The following is a 20,102-nucleotide window of genomic DNA, read 5'->3' as shown; positions in this document are numbered from 1 at the left end:
TTTTTTCCTCTCCCCCCTCAGAAACGGAAAAAATCGAATATATAATTATGATTAAATCTACATTTAGTATAAGTATCACCGTTAGGAAACGATTTTTATGGCTTCGGCTCAATTTTTTTAAAATTTTACAACTTTAAGGTCCGTATTGTTTAATTAATAGAGCTTTAAGGTGTGTAGATTATACAAGCTTTAAAATTTTATACCGTTCACTTATACATTGTCGAATTTGTAACGTATTCAGTTCAGAATTTAGCCTTGAGAACGGAACGTTAAGAATTTTCAATTTTAAATTCGTTGTATAAGGGTATCTTATCTATTTATCTCTTGATTTCTAATCATTTCTCTAATTTATATATTATCAACAATTGCCGAAAGAGTACTGTACGTAACTACATAATTGATCGGTAGTTTCCTGTAGTGCGCCGATACGTCCTCGCTCCTATTTTCGATATTTACGTGTGTTAACCTCCTCCCCCCCAAAAAACATTACGCTATATCCAACTAACTCGTTAATTAAACCGAATTAATTCGAAATATTTTATTTAATTTCGTGTTCGTAAATGTTATTTCAGAGTTTCCCCGAGTCCTACCCAGTTTCAGACGAGTGCTCCTCCCACGCTTATTAACGCCAAGAAAATTACTTAATTAAGATAAATGAACGCGTTTGGTAGTGTTTCAGGAACTAATTTGCTAAAAAATGAATACGTTTTGTGGAAATAAATTCGTGTAAACGACCTTTTATTTTCTTCCACGCATTCCGAAAGTCACTTTTCGCCAGTACGATATAAAACGCGCGCGGGATTACAGAGACGTAGACACGTGCTAATTATTGTCAAATTCACGATAACTATTTTTAGATCTCGCCCACAAATCCCAAATTTATCACGGTTGCAATTTTTAAAGTTAAATTAATCACACCGTAATTTTTTTTTTCCACGCCGATACCAACCAAAAATAACACACGAGCTGACGGTTTTCGTTTACCTGTTTCACCCCGTTTGAACTTTATTATTGGTAAAAAGATATCTCTGTATTATAATACCAAGTGTTTCTCGATAAGAGAAAATATAAATAGAAGGCAGTCTCTGCACTTCTCAAGGTTAGTGAACTAGAGTCCACTGACGCACTTATATAGGATGAGAAATCGGTTTTTTGTTCTCTTCCAACATGTGTAAAAGATGTTTCTTGTGGCTTGCGTTTATTCTGAATTAGTTGTTGATTTATGGAAACAACGGAACTTTCATTTTCTTCTATACAACTTTCCTCAAGTAGATCCTATTACTTCTATGAACGTTAGGTCATATCTGTTAATTAATCAGAAAAATCTTTAAACTGTATCCTGAATGTTGTTTATATACCTTCTTAAAGTAAAATACGAAGATGATTAATTGATAAACGACGGGTTAACAGTCAAAATTGATGAATAACGATTTAAATAACTCTTCGTTTTGTTCGAATTTTTCTTGTTCGTTTTTGGTTTCCTGTTATAAAATGCCCAAACTCGAAAGAAGTAACATAGAGGATGTCTATCGGGATATTTTAATCGTAAGTTATATATATATATATTACTTATACAGATCCTAATATGAACTTTAATTACGTAAAGATTTCGGAATAATTTAATTATTTTTTGCTTTTGCAATTGTATTCTTTCGAAATAGTACCGTTTAATTCTTCTGCTATTCTTTCTGTTGCGACTGAATACAATATAGAATTTTTGGCGGGATTCGTATGCATTTTTATATATACATTTTTAATTGCGTGTAATATGATTAAACATAACTGATTTCAAAGTTTTCCATCGCGATTTCTAAATAACCAGACGGCTACGAGTCGAGAGAGAATCGCTTTTGGCTGTGATTCTGGAACTTATACTAAAAATAAACTGTGCCACTTTCCAGGAGTGGTGAAGTCATCTTTGTACAACTTTGTTAGAAAAGTTGAGCATCCTTTTTCTAGCTTTAATCCCCTATTTGTTGACAATGAGTACGGCTCGAGTGTTTTTGTTGTTAGAAACGTAAAACAATGTGTTTAGTCACTCACCAACGTTTGTAAATCGCACGGTTAGATTAGAATTAATCACATTTTAAATTATTTTTATTTTTAAATCTACGTTTGTGTGAACGCTACTACGAATTTCAGACAATGGAAAGCCCTCGTTTTAACGTTTAAACCGATTAAAATACGAACATACCAGCCCTTTGTAGCGCATTATTCATAACGATTATTCAATATTAGTATTGTAGAATTTTTTTTTAGTTTTAAACTTTAGATCCTGGTGTCCGGGAAACACACGTTATTAAGTAGAGCAGGTTTAAGCTCATCTATTGTACAATATTTACGTTTTTTCAAAGAATTTAGGAAGTCCTCGTGCGTTTTTATTTTGTAATCTCTGCCAAAGTCAAACTGATGAAACGTATTACTAGAAATAACTTCCTAGATTGTCTAAATTAGGAAAACGGCTATCTGTTTTTGTTTGTAGCATCTTGCCAATGTTTAATATAAACAAACATCATTTATAAAAAAAATTTTTTTGCTTAGTCGAGTAGAACAAAACCATTAAATCACTGCTTAACCAACCTTACACTGGATGTTATCATCCTAAAATCTAGTAGTTTTGAAACGAAATCAGGTCCAGGTTATGGTGCAAAAAATAAACAGTTTCTAGATTAATTATGATGCTTATCTCTTTAATAAAGTAGAACGAATACGATTGCTGATAGACCTACGCGAAATTAACGATTGTTGAAAGAAGTTACGTTAACATAAGGTATTAATTATCTATGAGATACGCTTCCTTGACCCAAAACAAATTGCCTTCTATCTATACTTTCTTTCCCTTGTCTATTAATATTCATTCACGACAGGAATGTACCGCACGGTAGCAAATTTTCGTAGGTATGCAATGCGCCATTTTCGCTCTTCTCTCTCTATGTTACCAACGTATAATAAATATATACACTGTGTCATTTTACTTAACACCCGTGAAAATTCTCGAACTCGAATTCATCATTTGAAATCACGAAGTACTGTTTTATTTTGCGGTGCAAGAACACAAGTCCGAATATTATTTTTAATTAATACAGTATTGAGAAAATTGAATACAGTTTTTAATGTATTTTTTATTATTATAAATTTTTAAAGAATTTAAAGATTTTTCTAAGTGTAGGAAGCCCTTATAAAGTGTATATTGCGTACTATTGTGTACTATATTTTTTTTATGGCTTTTATTTTCAAAAGCATGCATCGAAACAAAGAATTATTGTTCGAGATTTTTATTTATTTATTTTTAAAGGTTATAGAGTTAATGTATTCATAAGAAGTAAAAAATTTCTTGAAAAACTTACATATTTACGTTGTGCGTAGAGGGGGAAAAAGGAATCAAAAGTACTAATTTTGTCGTATCTAATTATAATTTACTCATTTCATTTTTGAAAATTTGATCTTCGTGTCCTTCTATTTTCAAACTCTTGGTGCAATATATATATTTAAATATTAATTAGGAAAAAACGAATACGTTGTAGAAACTATCTTGGTTTGGATTAGTGATAATTTACGAAATTCTGTACTGTAAAAAAACAAATATTGTACTGTATAGTGTCGACTTAATGTCGTCTACAGAGACGTACGATACAACGTACTGTACTTATTATTTGGTACAGTTTTCAGTTGCAAAACTTTTAAAATATAATTTTAACTTATATTGCAACATAGTTGAATAAACAGTTTGTTTTTCGGTGTTTTAAAATATCAAAATTTTTTAAGTACAGGGTAATTTTGCCATGCTTTCGACTTGACGTTTCAATCGTATACGTGACAACTTACCCTTCCTATAAAGCCCCGTATTTTTATTATACAATAACCTAATTATAGATATTATTTTGCGTATTAAAACATGCTTTATACAATGAATATTACACGCATATTTCCTTTCTAAGAATTGAGAAATGATGTGAAATTCTCCTAGTAACTTACTGTCCATTTATCTTGTCAAAACATTTTTGTTTATAATATGTATCAGGTTTCTCATTGTCGGTTAATTCGTTCGAATAATGACTGACAGGGTATCTGTTATATATCTTTCGAGCTTTGATACCAGTTTATTATTATTATTATTTTTTAATAGCTAGAAAGCCCTGCTTTTATTCAAGTTGACGTAGCGATCTTAATCGAAAACTTTAATGTCGCTAGCGATTTTATAATAATCTCAGTTTTAGTAAATTGGAGTAGGTTTAACAGTCTCATAAAATTTTAGTTAAAAATCTCTAATGTATGCTGAGGAGTTTGTAAATGATGGAAAAGTCTTCCTCTGCCAAGAAATAAGAGAAATGGTCCTTTTGTTTACTGTAGTTTCTGTTGTAATAAAATGTCTATTACCTGAATACCTTTACAATTTATAACATGACTTGGTAATAAATTGACGGAGAAAAAAAAATCTAGAATTTATTTTACCTAAAAAGAATAGCTGAAACGGCAAATATTAAAGCAGTTTAATTATTTATATATATATATATATGCCCATTAACATAAACCATTTTATAGGAGTTCAATGACTGGAATATGTAGTATAAAATTTTCTCCGATTTTTGTATTTTTTTAAATAACAGTAGAAACATTCAAAACTTGAATTTATTTGGCATCTTTTTGTGTATTTTTACGGAATAGTTGGAGCCTTACTCCGCATTGTTGTAACTTTGTATGTTGTTCTACAGTTATGTGCACGCATAGTTTGTTTCTGGCATTATCATCGTCCAATTGCTGATATAACAATTCACAAATCATTTTTACTAATGCTTGTTTTTCTACAGGATTTAATTAATAATCCAGCTTTGTTAATAGTGAAGCACACAGTAACTTGTCTTAACCTTATATAGTAATGAAAGTTTTCATTTTATTTAAATTTAGAAAACAGACTATTTGAGTATATACGAGTTTAAAGTTAGCCTTTTATAGTATCCAAATCTGTATCTTATCTTGAAGAGAAACTTTTGAAACTTGAGGAACTTCTTAATTTTTTCTTGCATTGTCAAAAACCGACCTCTTTCCTTCCATGTACCCAGATTATCTAGATGTTTGAAGGACATTTTGTCTTGCCAAATTTTAAGCTAGAGAAAAAAAGGAAAAAAATTCTCCGCTTATAAATCTTAATTATTCATAAACATTATATATTTATATGTATTTTAATTCTAATATTGCATACTCATTCTAAATTGATATAGAATTAAATATCTTTGAATGTAATCTTCCTTAAACCATATGTAACATTCTTTCTTTCTTTCTTTCTCTTTAGTTTTGGGAGATTACTAGGGAGAAAGGCTCCTCGGCTAGGGTCAGTATTTTTATCTACTTCTAGTTTTTATAATAGAATTCTTCTATACGTTGACAATAAAATTAATTACTATTCTAACAATTTTCTATATTACTTGAATTTACATATATTTAACATTAACTAACATATTTTTTATATGAATTTATCTAATTGTATATTTTGGTATCTGTTTAAATTTAGTTTGATCGTCTATTTTTAATTATTCCCTTGTTAATTCATTTTTCCTGAATTTTTTTTTTGTTTGGTTAAAGTAGTTCAAGGTGATAACAAAATTAAAATGAATTTTCTTGTTGAAAAGTGATGGATTCTATTTAAAATCTGCCGTGTCTTGACTTTTTTTAAATCTGGGTTACATATTTATTCTTTCGCACAAAGAAGAATCTACGTTAACGCTGAACTCAGTGCTAATTATCAGAAATATATGTATTTTCTATAAATTGTGGGCATTAAATATGATAAAGTATTTAAGAAACAATGAGAAATTTTGCACATTTAACAACAATGTATAATCTGAAGCTAAGAATTTTTCATTTACATATGAATAAAATGTTTAACTTGAACATTATTTTGATCACTTAGAATAGCCCAAACTTCCCAATTGATAGTTCAAATTGCATATAACTCGTAGATAGGAAGGCCACAAATATTTTGTATATTCCGAATATATGAAAAGCTGGTTTATTTCTGTCATTTATAAGTGATGTGTCAAATATGTTTATGGGCTGGATAGATGTGTACCGCAGGCCAGATTTGGCTGAGTACACTTTTGGCCCAAACTACAGCCTGTGGGCTATAGTTTGGGCACTACCAACTTAGAAGATAGGTAAAAAATTTTTGTATGAATGCCTACCGTTATTCAGCATTACTAGTAAAAAATGTATCTCAGATATTTTATAATTGATCAACTTTATACAATATTTTTAACTTAATGTAATGCTTGTTTGATATTTGAAATTTTTATTTTTTTTTTTTTTGTAGTACAGAAGTTAATTTCTTAATATTGAAATAAACCTATATATCGATATTGTATCAATAAATACAAGTAAAATGTGTAAAAATAATTTTACTCATAAGTGAAGCCTTTTGACTTTTGAACATACACATGCAGTTATATCTATTTTTAAAGTTCAAAAATTCACATGATTTATACAAATATTTATATTTCTTTCAGTCTATTTACGTTCAAAAAGATAAAGAAAATGTCGAATTAAGCAGAGCAACAGCTTTAAAGATCCAAAAATCAAGCACACCTCGACACATTCCTCAGTTTTTTTATCCTCAAGGTCGACCTTTCCTTCCTGTAGAAATTGAAGCACAATTACAAGAGATCAAAGCAGCATTTTCTGCCTTCAAAGATGAAAAAGTCGAAAAGGAAGAATTTGGAATTATTACCAAAGTAAGTGTAACTGTTATCAAATCAGACTTTTCTTTCCGTATTTTTAATCGTTAGTTTTCAAAAAATTGTGATGTGTTAAAAGACGATTTTTTGAAAAGTTATAAATTAAACTTATCAATTAAGTTATCTTAGATTTAGTCATTTGTTTATATTTTATTTAAGTGTTTGATTAATGTTTTCTCTCCAACTGTTTAACGTTGGAAAAAGATATAAAGCTTAAAATCATCATAAACACTTTTTAAAATTTAATTTTATAACATATATAGTCTACATATACATATATAAGCTATTTTGATGATCCTGAAAATGCATTAATATTCATGCATTCGTGTTAATGTCTTTTAAGATTATTTAAAACCTTATTCTTTTATAGTACATAAACAATAACAGTAAATGTTTTTAATTCTTTAAACATAGTTTTTAAATGTTTCAGTAGATTAAACTTTAATATTGTGCTAGAATTTAAAATATTTTATCATAATAACAATAAATTAATAATATCATAAATAAATAAATAATAGTAAAGGAATCAGTCTGTTGCTCTGGATGGAATCACAGAAATTTACATTGTGATTTGATCTAGATTGTACCAGGTGTACCAGTTAATAATGTGCATTTTGTTCAATAGATGGCTTTACACATATCTTGATATATATTGGATTTGATATGTATGCTATTTTGTTGTATTGACAAGCTTTAAAACATAATATGTCAAATTTTCCGAGCATGCACACTTTCTGAGCAAAACATATGAAGTGGAAAAATGGGTTTCTGAATGGTTTGCCTCAAAACAAAAAAGTTCTATTGGGATAGTATCCACAAATTACCTGAAAGATGGAGGAAATGTGTAGCTAGTGATGGACATTACTTTGAATAAAGCACTTTTTATGTTCTTGAAATTATCATGTTTTCTTTGATTACAAAATCTGCATTATTAACTGGTATGCCTGATATCTCTCACCATCTGTCATTTCATCATCCAGCTGCACTATTATAATTTAATTCATAGTGGATTCAAAAAAGTATTTTAGTGCCCATATATTGGGAAGAATGTTTAAAAAAATGTTATATTAAATTAGAATCATTAATTCTACAGGTGGCTGTAATTAAACATTTCTTATTTGGAGCTTTTGGCTGTCTGATTTAACACTCAGAATATTACCAAATTTAGTAGGTGTAGGAATATTTAGGACAGGGAGAAAGAATCCACAAAAATATTTTAACTTTAAAATCCAATAATGGAAATATGGTGCTATAAAAAGAGAAACAGTATAAGCTACAAGTAAATGAATAACAAAATGAAACATGAAATGAAAGTTTATTTGGCCCAGTTGCAATGAATTTCATTGTGGTCACTTTTTGTAGACTAGAAACCTGCATTTGGCTCACAGTATGCTTGCCAACAGAACATAACAAGTCATGAGAAATGTTTCATACATGCTATGTTATGTTGTCTTTTAAGATTGCCAAGTTAGAGACTCTTTCATCGTATGTTACCTTTGAGATAGCCCTATATTTAAAAATTGCAATTGAGTAATGTTAGGTGATGAGGTGACTATTCAAGCAAGAATAAGCAGCTAATTATTTTTTCTTGGGATAGTAATGCTACAGAAACTGCCACAATGGTCATGCAATTTAGTGTAATAATCTATCTTGCAAAATTGTCTTTTTAAGCCATCATCATACAGTTGTAGAATAATGAAACTAAAGAGTATATTGCTCTTTACAATAAACAATACATTACAAAATATCACTGCTTTTTTTACTGGATTTCCTCCAAAAACAATCATCCCGTTGTAGAGGTTGTAGTAAAATTACACCAATCAGTGATTTTAAGCAAGTACTGGAGATTATAATGCATAGCTTGGGAAATATCTAAAATCCAAATTTGACAGTTCTTTATGTGTACAGTCCCATTTAGACAAAAATAAGCCTGGAGTCCCTTCAAAATGCTTTAAGGTCAGGCATTAGTAACTTCCATTCTTGCCTTGTCCAAAGTCAAATCAAATTACAATACCTGTTCTGAATCTCCTTGTTACATCTGCTGTCAGTGATGATCTTTAATGAGTAAAACTAAATCACTCTGTGAAGAACCTCCACACCATGAAATATGACATATATAGCTTTACTACGTATATCATGTACTGTACAATTAGGTATATCCTGTATGGACCAATGACAATGAAAAAGAAAATTTTTCATCGTTAGGTTTTGAGTGGATATACAAAATGAAGTGTATTTTGTTGTGTACAGTAATTATTTTTACTTTTAATTTTTTTAACATGATATAAATGAAAACATGTTTTGGAGGGGACAATTTTTTTTCTACAAAAATAATGAGGGGCTATATCTTCTTTTCCCATATATTAATTGATGGCCATGACCAGAACCAGTGATATTCATGGAACTGTCAAAAATGGTTGATACAGTTTATGTAACTTCAGCTGGAAAAGGTTTCTGTCCCTCTATCTCTAACTGCCAAGATCCCGTTTTTTTTTTTTTTTTTCAAATTTTTAAATCATTGTTGTAATTGCAGGAATTGAAAGGAGACTTGTCTGCAAGCTTTTATGGCATCTAAAGTTGTGAAGAACTGCTGCTGCATTTACACCCATTTTGGTAAAGATAACTTTACAGTTAATATGTGATTGGGCAAAGTTAAATGCATGTTAGAACAACTATCAGCAAGAATAAATTTAAGATGGTTGACTGTTGTATTTATAGTTCTTGGATATCAGCAAAAAGAAAACAAATCATCTTTATGGAAAGTTTTTTTTCTTTAGGTCAGAACTGGCTCCTACAAGTGAATTTAGGAACAAAATTTTACATGGAATGCTTTTCCCCATTCTCTGAATAGCAAATTTGGTGACATTTTTGATTGTTAAATCAAGCATTCTCTCTCTCTCTCTCTGCATGCCATATCAGAAACTTGATGTCGGCAAGCACCTGGCTCAGGTTAATAAGTGGTTAGTAACGTGCCAAGGTGTATCCTGGGGAAGTTACATCCAGAGTAGTTCCCCGTTGCCTTCTCTGGAGCGTGGTGTTATGGAAGGAGAAAGAATGCCTTCCAGGAGGTCTTGTAAGGGAAACTGGTCCCTATTCGGGCGTTACAAACGTGGAGAAAATCCAGAAAACTCCACGTGGCCAGCCCATCTGAGTGCGGCACAAACCCGCGACCGAACTCCCAGTGTTTAGCAACAGAACCGCTCGGCCACTGGTGGGCAAATCAAGCATTAGAAACCTACAAATAGGAAAAGTTTAAATTATGGCCACCTTGCATTTATATCAGAATTCCTTTTCCACATAGATGATGATAATAAACATATTTAATTACTTTATTTTAAAAATATGTATAAGTATTTAAAATATAATGATTATTGCAGGCATGCAATTTGCCTTTGTACTGGAAAATTCCATTGTTTGAAGCAGTTGTTGGAAGTAGAAAATCATATGTTAGATGCAATATGTTTTTGGAATACTGGAAAAGGTAAGAATGAGAAAAGATTCAAAATTCTATTAAATTTTAACTTTATTCAAAGCAAATTTGAAATTTATTTTTTACTTGAAAACTAGAAATATGGAAATGCTTTTATTTTAGAATTATGATTCTGGTACATGTGTGAACTTTACAATATATAAATAATAAAATGTTTCTTAATAAAATATATAACATATTATTTATTAAGTTTAATTATATAAACAAATTATTAGAATTATATTTTTTAAATAAATCTAAAATTGAATTCTACTTAGAATCACGAATTTACAATAGAAATAAAATTTATATTTAATTTACTTGACTCTAGATTTCCTATTTGAAATGTTTATATAGCTTTACACTTGTTTATGAAAGAGAAAATGCCATACAAATATACACCAACGAAACTCGATAATGCCAAGAGTAATTTATCATAAACTTTTTTCTCCAACTATTTTCATTTATTTAGTTATTTTATTCAATTTAAAACTTTAATTTGTTCATGTGCGTAATTGTTTTTATTTATTACATTGTAATATAATCTAATGAACAAAGTTTAGGAAATATTATGATTAAGGACTATGTATAGTAATATGGTTTGCATAGTTATATGAAATTTTTTTCTTTTTATTGAAGGTTTTTAAGGTTATAACTAGTATCATACATTATTTGGAAAATAGTAGTTTTGACTCAGTTTGAATTACTTATTCTGACTTTTACTCTTATACAAGTTAATTTTAACTCAGTTTTTTTCTAATTTTGACCCATGAAGGTCATAAGGTATTACGAGTTTATAGTTAAATTATGTGATTTCTAATATTTTGTTTGAATGTCAAATATATAAATAAAGTGAATACAATTTTTTACAATTAAATCAAAATGTTCAATATAATTTTATTAAAATTATTATATATTATTTCTTACTGTTTTTATTTAAAAGATTTAAAATATCAGAATACATTTTATATAGATTATCTGCAATACTCTGTAATGTTGGATAAATTTACTTCTCCGTAATTTTGGAAATAATAAGTTTCGTATATTTAAATGTGAAAATAAAATATTAGATTTGTAACTTTTATTATTTTTATTTTTAACTCCTAAAAATATCTTTCCTTGTGATAAATATTATTTCATTATGATAAATTGTTGATTTTAATTGGTAATTTTGAAATTGGAACAAAAGACACTCAGTCTTATTTTAGAATGAATATAAATACTTGGTTATAAGTGTTTGATTATTAAGATTGATGTTTGTAGTTATACTTATTCATCTAATATATAAAAAGTTGTAAATTAAAAATTTTTGGATTATCGACCTCTCAGGATACAGCAGCTCTTCATTGTGACACAAGTAGGAAGACAAACCAAATAAGTGATACATCAGATGGTGCAATATAACTGACGTATCCATCCATTGTTAGCTAAAGTGCTTTTATGTTTGGGATATAAAAATAAATATATGATATATCTGAATGAGCAATATAATGAGGGGTTACTGTCCTTTCTAATTAATTAATTTTCTTATTTATTTCGAAATAAATCAATATTTTAATGGTTCTTACATAAATAAAAAATTCTCTGTATTTCTCAAAACTGGAAACAAGTTATATACAAATATAAATTTGGTTTCAAAAAATATTTTTATTTATTTATACCATTGATTTTTCAGTAAGATTTATCCTAGAAATGATTGTTTATTTGCTGTCAAGTACAGTATACAGCTAATTGGTTAATGTTACCTATGGTAGCGAACATTGCAGCTCGTCTCTGAAACAGTGGGGACGCACGTTCTAACCTAACCTAACCTATTCTAATAAATTATCCTTATTCTAATAATTTGGTTGGCAATAATTATGGTAATTTATTAGAATAAGTTAGGTTAGAACATGCAACCCCACTGTTTCAGAGACGAGCTGCCATGTTTGCTATCATAGGTAACATGCCATAGGTAACCAGCTACCACAGGTTCACTATCATAGATAACCAGCTAATCATATTTACTCTGAACTGCATAGCATCAAATTTTTTGCCATTGCATTTAACAGTATTAAGGGAAAAGATTTGCAACGATTGCTTCAGATTTTTGTTTCTTAATATGAAATAGCTTACTTCCAGTTTTGGAAAGCTTAATTTTATTATAAAAATATCTATTAAAAGTGTTCTTGCAGTTTTTGTATTAAATTAATTAATTTTTATTTTCCCTTTATATATAATAGAGGGAAAGTATGGCAATCAGCCAAAAATGACCCCCTAATATTTTTACATTTTTGAACTTAGGACATCTTGAAACATCAAGAAATGCAAAAAGATTTCAATAATAGTGAGGTTGAAGCTGAAGTTTTAAACACGAAAATGTGTATGTCGGATGTTCGGCGTCGCTTTCCTGTAAGCCTAGAAACTTTACAATGGTGTTTGGAAAGTCAGTGGAATCATGCTCGACATTCCAAACATCATTGCCAAATTTCTAGGCTTACAGGAAAGTGGCGCCGAGCATCTGAAAGTACACGTTTTCGCATTTAAAACTTTGGCCTCAACCTCGCTAATTTCTGTATGGATGTGTGTGTGTGTGGGAGGGCATGATTTTGTTTTGAAGCTTGAAGCTTTATAACTCTTGTGCTTCTTGTCAAAAACTTCTGAAATTTTGCAGGAGGTTTGTATGTTAGGGAGATTGATGCTATTAAATTTTGGTGATTAAAGGTCAAGGTGGTGGAGAGATAATGGGGGTTGTATGTATCTCCAGCAGGTTCAAACTTAATGATAAATTTACTTGTTATTAGCATTTACAATTTTTTATAAAACTCATCTTTACTCTCAAAATTAAGCTTTTGGCCATTTTATAATAGTTAAAAATATAAAAAGTTTTTAAATAATATAGGATAACAGATGGCACCACGAAAATTTTAAATGTTGCTGGTTTATTAATATTATAGGCCAAGTTATTGTATTTGTAATGATGTTTTTGTTAATTTTTTTAATCCTTTCATTTAGAAATTGAATAATTTATAACAATTTTTGAATTGAATTGAATTTATATATAAAGATAAATATTTAATTATTTTATTGATATATTAATTTATTCTTTATTAATTGGATCTCATTAGTAATTAATTTTAATTCACTAATTTAATTGATCAAGAAATAATTTGAAAGTCATAATAATTATTTATATATTAATATTTATAATATACACTCAGTTTTTTAAGATAAATACAATAAAGAGAAATTTTAAAATCTTCTAGATAGTTGATAATGATGTCACATTGCCCATATGAACTTCTATATGACATTACTTCATCAAAAATATATCAGAATTCATTGATTATCTATATTATTAAACTTATTTATTTTTATTATTTTCCAAATTATTAATTGATATCCAATATTAATATAAATTTAAAATTCATTTATTGTCTCTACCATATTTACATTTATGTTCATATCATAAACACGAATATATATGTTATTTATAAGAACAAGGTGAAATGTTTTACCTTTGATGAAGAGTCCGGAAAGTACAAGAGATAACAAAGAACTTTATCAAATTTTATATATTTTTAATATAATTTTAGTAATTAAATACCTGACTTTGGTAATTTAAAAAAAAAGTTGAAAGTAATTACTTTTAATTTTTTAATAGATTTAATACTCTTATATGTCTCAAAATTCAGTATTTGTGCATTATCGGTATTAAACTATAATAATTTTTCACCTTTTTTTTTTATTAATTTATCTCAAGTATTTTATAACGTTTGCATTTTTATAGGTTAGTGTCTATTTGTCATGATGAAGCATCTCAGTTTGTTGCCATTCTTAATCGAGGAAGCAGAAAATATTTACTTCCTGATGATTTCATTGCAATGATACAAGTAAGATTTACAAGATACAGTAATACCTCGAGTTATGTAACACGCAACTTACGTAAATTTGCAGTTACATAAAATGTATCAATAAATCTCAAAAATTGGAAAAAATCTGAGTAGAATAACATGTAATTTTACAAAGACTTATTCTATTTCAAACATTCATTCATCTCTCTCTCTCTCTCTCTCTTCCTTTCTTTCTTTTGCACTGTATTGATTTATTACTTTATTGCTCTGCTAATCCTTTACTTTTCAATTTAATTGTAAGCATGTATGCAAGCATACTGGGCACTCTTTCTCATAGAACAATATTCTTCTACAGTACTGTACAGTACTCAGTGAAGGTTGAGCAGCAAAACAGTACACATATAATAATAAATACAGTATTGAGTTATTAATTACAAAGTTACACTTAAACAATTTACAAATTCAAGTTACGTAAAGGTCTACAGGGCTCATTACTTACGTAACTCGGGGTATTACTGTATACAGAATTTTTTAAAAAATCTATTATACAAGAAAATTCTTAACTAGAAATTAAGCTTTATTATAATTTTATAACAATTATTATTTTTTCATTTTTACTATGATGATACAGATGACAAATTTATGTAATGTAATAAATATAAATTGCATAGAATTTTTGAATAATAATCATTTGTTTTGATGGAAAATGATAGTATTTATTTTTCAAAAGAAAGATGATAAGTTTTAATAAATACATTTTATAATATTTAATGAAAATAGTACATTATAATATATACTTTTTATTCCTGAATTGTAAAAAAACAATTCAAAGATCTTTAAATTATTATTAGAAGAGAGAAGTCCTGTGTCAATTTATCAATAAGTGAAATTACAATCATATTTAAGATCATATATACAGGGTGTATCAGTACAGCGGTTACAAACTTTCAGGAGAGATAGAGTGTATCTAGACGATGGGAAATCACACAGCAGTGCAGGGTCAGAAACACTTTTCTGACGTAGTAGTGATGACGCAAAACACAAGAAAGGAAGGACACGAATAGGGCGAGAAAACACGTTCATTATTCTTAGTACAGCAAAAATGTTGGGACATCTTTGGCTGGTGTACGCGATAGATGTCATTACACCAGCCGAAGACATCCCAGCATTTTTGCTGTACTAAGAATAATAAACGTGTTTTCTCACCCTGTTCGTGTCCTTCCTTTCTTGTGTTTTATGTTGTCACTACCACTCCAGGAAATCATTTCTGACCATGCGTTGCTATGTGATTTCCCATCGTCTAGGTATATTCTATCTCTCCTGAAAGTTTGTAACCGCTGTACTGATACACCCTGTATAATTGTTAACATTATAGAATATATAAATTTTATTATTTATTAATCATTATTAATGTAATCTTTTATGACTGACTTAATTTATTATATATATAGAAAAAAAAATTGATATAAAAAATAATTTGCTTAGAAACTATAAATATATTTACTAAATGATTTTTTTTTAGTAAAGTCTTCATTACTAATACTGTAGTGATATAATTTAATTTGTAACAGCATTGATGCATTTTTATATGTATTTTATCACGCATAATATGAAAATTCTAAGATAAATTATATTTGTAATCTAATAATTATGAATTTATTAGATCGCTTATGTAAAGATTTTAAAGATCTTTTTATTTCACAATGAAAATCATTGAATAAAATTATATCTAATCTGAATATATACAGTTTGAATTTTTTTAAAGTTTTACAACTTTTTTAGAACAAAACATTTTATCTTGTAATAAAAAAAATAATAAATGTGTGTACGTATATGCATGTGTGAGTGTACACATAGAGATAAGTACAGCTAATTTTATAATGTATATAAACTTTTTAAAAGTATCTAATTACATATTAGAAAGAAAACATTTGTTTATTATTTCTGTATATTTTTAATTTTATATCTAGAAAATAAATATTTAATTTTCAAGAAAAATAATTATTCGAATCAAATTTATTCTATATTAATAGTAAAATCACATTTAAGAAATATTTTTAATGTATTACAGGATATAATTGATACTCATCCAGGGTTAACATTTTTAAAAGAAGCTACTGAGTTCCATTCTAGATACATTCATACAGTAAGTATGATTTATTTTGAAAATCTTAAATTTGGAATTGTGAAGTAGTAATGTTTACTTTTAATAGATCTGACTAAATATCACTAAAATAACATGTTGCAAAATATAATGAAATGAAACAATTTGATGGCTTTAATGGAAACCGTGTAATATTAGAATTTGTTACTTATCATTTCATATCTTAAAAAATAATGATGAATAATAATATTACAATATTTTAATTGTTTTAGGGAATTAATCAATATATCTTATCTGCAATTGATAAAAATTTAGTAATGGCCTATTTCTAAATCGTATTTTATAATTATTAGACTGTTAAGTTTTTTGTTATTGTTTCAAATAATTAGAATAAGTGTTTATTGTATTTATATTTAATACAATGATTTTAAATTTCGAGTTAAATTTTTAATTGTACTCTTAGACACTTATGGTTAAAGATATTGTACCCTTAAAAAATTTCTAAAGAGATTTTAAAATTAGAAAAAGTATTTTGATACATATACAGTCGACTTCGCATAAGTCGTCACCCGGATAACTTGACACCATCGGTTAAGTAGTCAGTTTTCTGTGGTCCCGGCCGACTAATAGGCATTAAATGTTAAAAAACTCTGGTTTATTCGACACCATTTAACTCGTCACTACTGGATAAGTCGACTTTTGCTGTCCCACACACTGATAAGTCGTCACCCCCTCCTGAAAAAATGAATTCACTTTGCACGTGTGGTGCTCATTTTTTTTCAGGAGGGGGAGTCAATTTATTTATTAATATATAATTAATGTATTTAATAATATAATAATATAATAATATATTAATAATAATAATAATATATATATATATATAACATATATATATACATATACATATATATATATATATATACATATACATATTAATAAAAATGCCTTAACATTTTATGTATTTTTATGTATAAAATAATAACAGATAAACAAAAAGAAAATATACAATCTACATCAACGTCACAGAATCCAATTTTGCATTTTCTCACACTAGAGGCAATAAGAATCCTTAGACGTTACTTGCCAACAATTGACAATTGCAAAGATGATGTTTTCAAGGCGTTCGTGATCGTTGAAAAAGAAAGTTGAGACAGTTAAGTGCTCAAAACAAACAACACTAAACGAATTTTTCAGTTTTTTATCTACAGAGTAATTGTAAATGGAGGACACAATGTATTGTAAGCCTATACTACTGTATAATGCACTTCTGTATTTTCCTAATTCTATTTTTTTGGTTTTTTTCCAACTTCGCTTTAGTCGTCACATCGGATAACTCAACACATTTCCACTTCCCCTTGGGGTGTTGACTTATGTGGACTCGACTGTAATTGAAAATTGATTAATAGATTATATTTGGAATTTTTACGTTAAGTGATAGTACAAAATAAGTAATTTATTAAATTTTTCACATATACCAGTTAGGGATTGCAATTGCTGGATCCCTCATCCAGCAATCCAGCTGGATCCAGCGCATTCTTCGGCCTGCTGGATCCGCAAATACTCAATTAACTTTCTAAATAATTGTGCAAAAGTCTACGTCGTCGTGTTGCCGCTTTGCTAACTACTAGACTGCTACTAATTACTTACTCACTACTTTACTAACACTAATAATTAAATTACTTATAAATAAACTATACCTTAATCAATTCAACAAAATTTAATAAAATAATAATGTATTCAATCGCTTTTAACGATCTTCTTCAGTTACAAAAAAATACAACATTAACTATAGAACATAAAATGTGTTTGGAATAAATGTAAAAAGAATAGTGCTTAATTACATTCCATTTTTAAACAAGATACATAGATGTACTGCCAGGTCTAATAATTTTCGTATTGTATACCGACGTAATCCCACTGTTTTCAAACTTTTATGAAACGATAAAAAGAAAGAGGATCGGAATTCAACATGGGGTATATATATTCGGTGCCTTTACACAACCAACGTTTCAATTACAAGCTTGTTTATGTGGGTGCAACGATGCGCGGTTTAAAACAAAGGCTCAAGAGCACAAATATACAATCAGTAAGAACCTTGACAACACTGCGCTGCCATCATACGCAAGAGAGAAGGATGTTAACGTTCAATGGGATCAAGCGGCAATTATAAAAACGACGACGAATAGGCAAACAGTCAAACATCTTGAGAGATTGGAAATCTGCAAGGCGCACATGACAACTGGTTGTATAAACCATAGAGATGCGGACTCATTGTCTACCATGTGGAGATCCTTTTACATTAATTAATGTTATTAACGGACAATGCTGGTTTCGTTGGATCTTATATACAGGGTGTTTTTTTTTTAAACTGACGGTACTCAGAGACATCTGTAGAGCAATCTAACAGCCGGACTGTCGCCAAATTTGGAAGAGTGACTAAGGACGACATGGGAAAGAGATTCCGCGAAGAAAAAAGTAGTATCCAAATTTTCCGGTAGGGGTGGATTTGGCGCTGTTGTAGCAAAACAGCTAAAAATCTGCATAAAATCCAGCTGCAATTAACAAACACACGAATGAATAATCAGACAGAGGTTTCAGTGTAATAACGAAAGTTTAATTAATCAGCAAATAACCTTCTCCCTTCTTCAATGTGATCACCCTCCTGCTGGACAACTCATTGCATCCTGAACACCATGTTCTCTATGGCCGAACGTAACATGTCCGCAGGAATGTTCATCACAGTTCGAGAAATGTTGTCCTTCAAAGTCATCAAGTTTGGGACACTATCAAGATAGACCTTGGACTTTAAGTAACCCCACAGGAAAAAGTAACATGGGGTTAGATCCGGGGAGTGAGGCAGCCCATGCAAGTGGAAAAAAGCGACTGATGACCCTTTCTTCAGTGAAGTGCCAGTAGAGGAGGATTTGGCGCTGTTGTAGCGCCAAATCCTCCTCTGCCGGCGAATTTAGGTACTACTTTTTTCTTCGCGGAATCTCTTTTCCATGTCATCCTTAGTCACTCTCCCAAATTTGGCGACAGTCCGGCTGCTAGATTGCTCTACAGATGTTTCTGAGTACCGTCAGTTAAAAAAAAAACACCCTGTATATATTTTTTCCGCTATTTATTTTGTTTATTTATCTATATTTTGTCCGTTTGGGCGTTTTTCGTTAATTTTCATATTTATTCCAAACACATTTTATGTTCTATATTTAATGTTCTATTTTTTTTGTAACCGAGGAAGATTGTTAAAAACGATTGGAAACGTTATTATTTTATTAAATTTTGCTGGATTGATAAAGGTGTAGTTTATTTAACTTATTCTACTTCCAGTACATAGTTTTATATACCTATAAATAACTACAGACTAATATGTAGAGCCTATATATGAAAACTGGTAAGACTGATAGCCACTTAGCCACTGATTATCCGTCCTTACATTATTATAATATATTAATATAAATTAATCAGTAGAATTATCTTTGCTATTATTTAACTTAAAGATTACATTATAATTATAATCTAACTAAACATTTAAAGTTAATTATCTCTATCTCAAATGTTAAACCGAACCAAAGTTAAGTTTACTACCTAAATGTGTAAGAAGTTTTACTGATTTAATACCAGTCTAAATAATAAAAGCTTTTTAAGTATTTTTAAAAAATGTTTTATTTCATTAAAAAAACATAAATTGCAGGATAGATAGATAGACAGATAACACTTTATTGCACCAAAAATACATCCATGCTGGATCCGCGCTGGATCCAGCTGGAATGATTTCAATCCAGCAAAAATCCAGCTGGATTCAAAACACTGCTGGATTGCAATCCCTAATACCAGTTTATTATCCCAAACATTTAAATTTACAAATAGATAAAAGTGTAAAATGGTCAGTAGAAGAAAAATACAAAAATCTAAACATATTTTCAAGTGAAAACTAAACATCCTTGCAATATACTTTCATTCTGTTT

General features: G+C 29.0%; 1 protein-coding gene across 4 annotated transcripts in view; it reads left to right on the top strand.

The window, feature by feature from the left end:
- Positions 1–20,102, top strand: part of LOC136973246 (serine/threonine-protein phosphatase 2A regulatory subunit B'' subunit beta-like) — a 57,062-nt gene that overhangs the window by 16,853 nt on the left and 20,107 nt on the right. For 3 of the 4 annotated variants that reach the window (XM_067267955.1, XM_067267953.1, XM_067267954.1), the window contains 5 exons: positions 5,291–5,329; positions 6,501–6,725; positions 10,106–10,209; positions 13,967–14,069; positions 16,102–16,176. In XM_067267955.1, coding sequence (XP_067124056.1) covers positions 5,291–5,329; positions 6,501–6,725; positions 10,106–10,209; positions 13,967–14,069; positions 16,102–16,176 — 546 coding nt within the window. The remainder of the gene's footprint in view (positions 1–5,290; positions 5,330–6,500; positions 6,726–10,105; positions 10,210–13,966; positions 14,070–16,101; positions 16,177–20,102) is intronic. The other variant, XM_067267956.1, reaches the window with a different exon arrangement.

Source organism: Centruroides vittatus, unplaced genomic scaffold (assembly GCF_030686945.1).
Source record: "Centruroides vittatus isolate TY-2023 unplaced genomic scaffold, ASM3068694v2 contig_3125, whole genome shotgun sequence".
Taxonomy (NCBI): Eukaryota; Metazoa; Arthropoda; class Arachnida; order Scorpiones; family Buthidae; genus Centruroides; species Centruroides vittatus.
The sequence above is the reverse complement of the archived record's forward strand: the minus strand, read 5'-3'. Positions and strand labels throughout refer to the sequence as shown.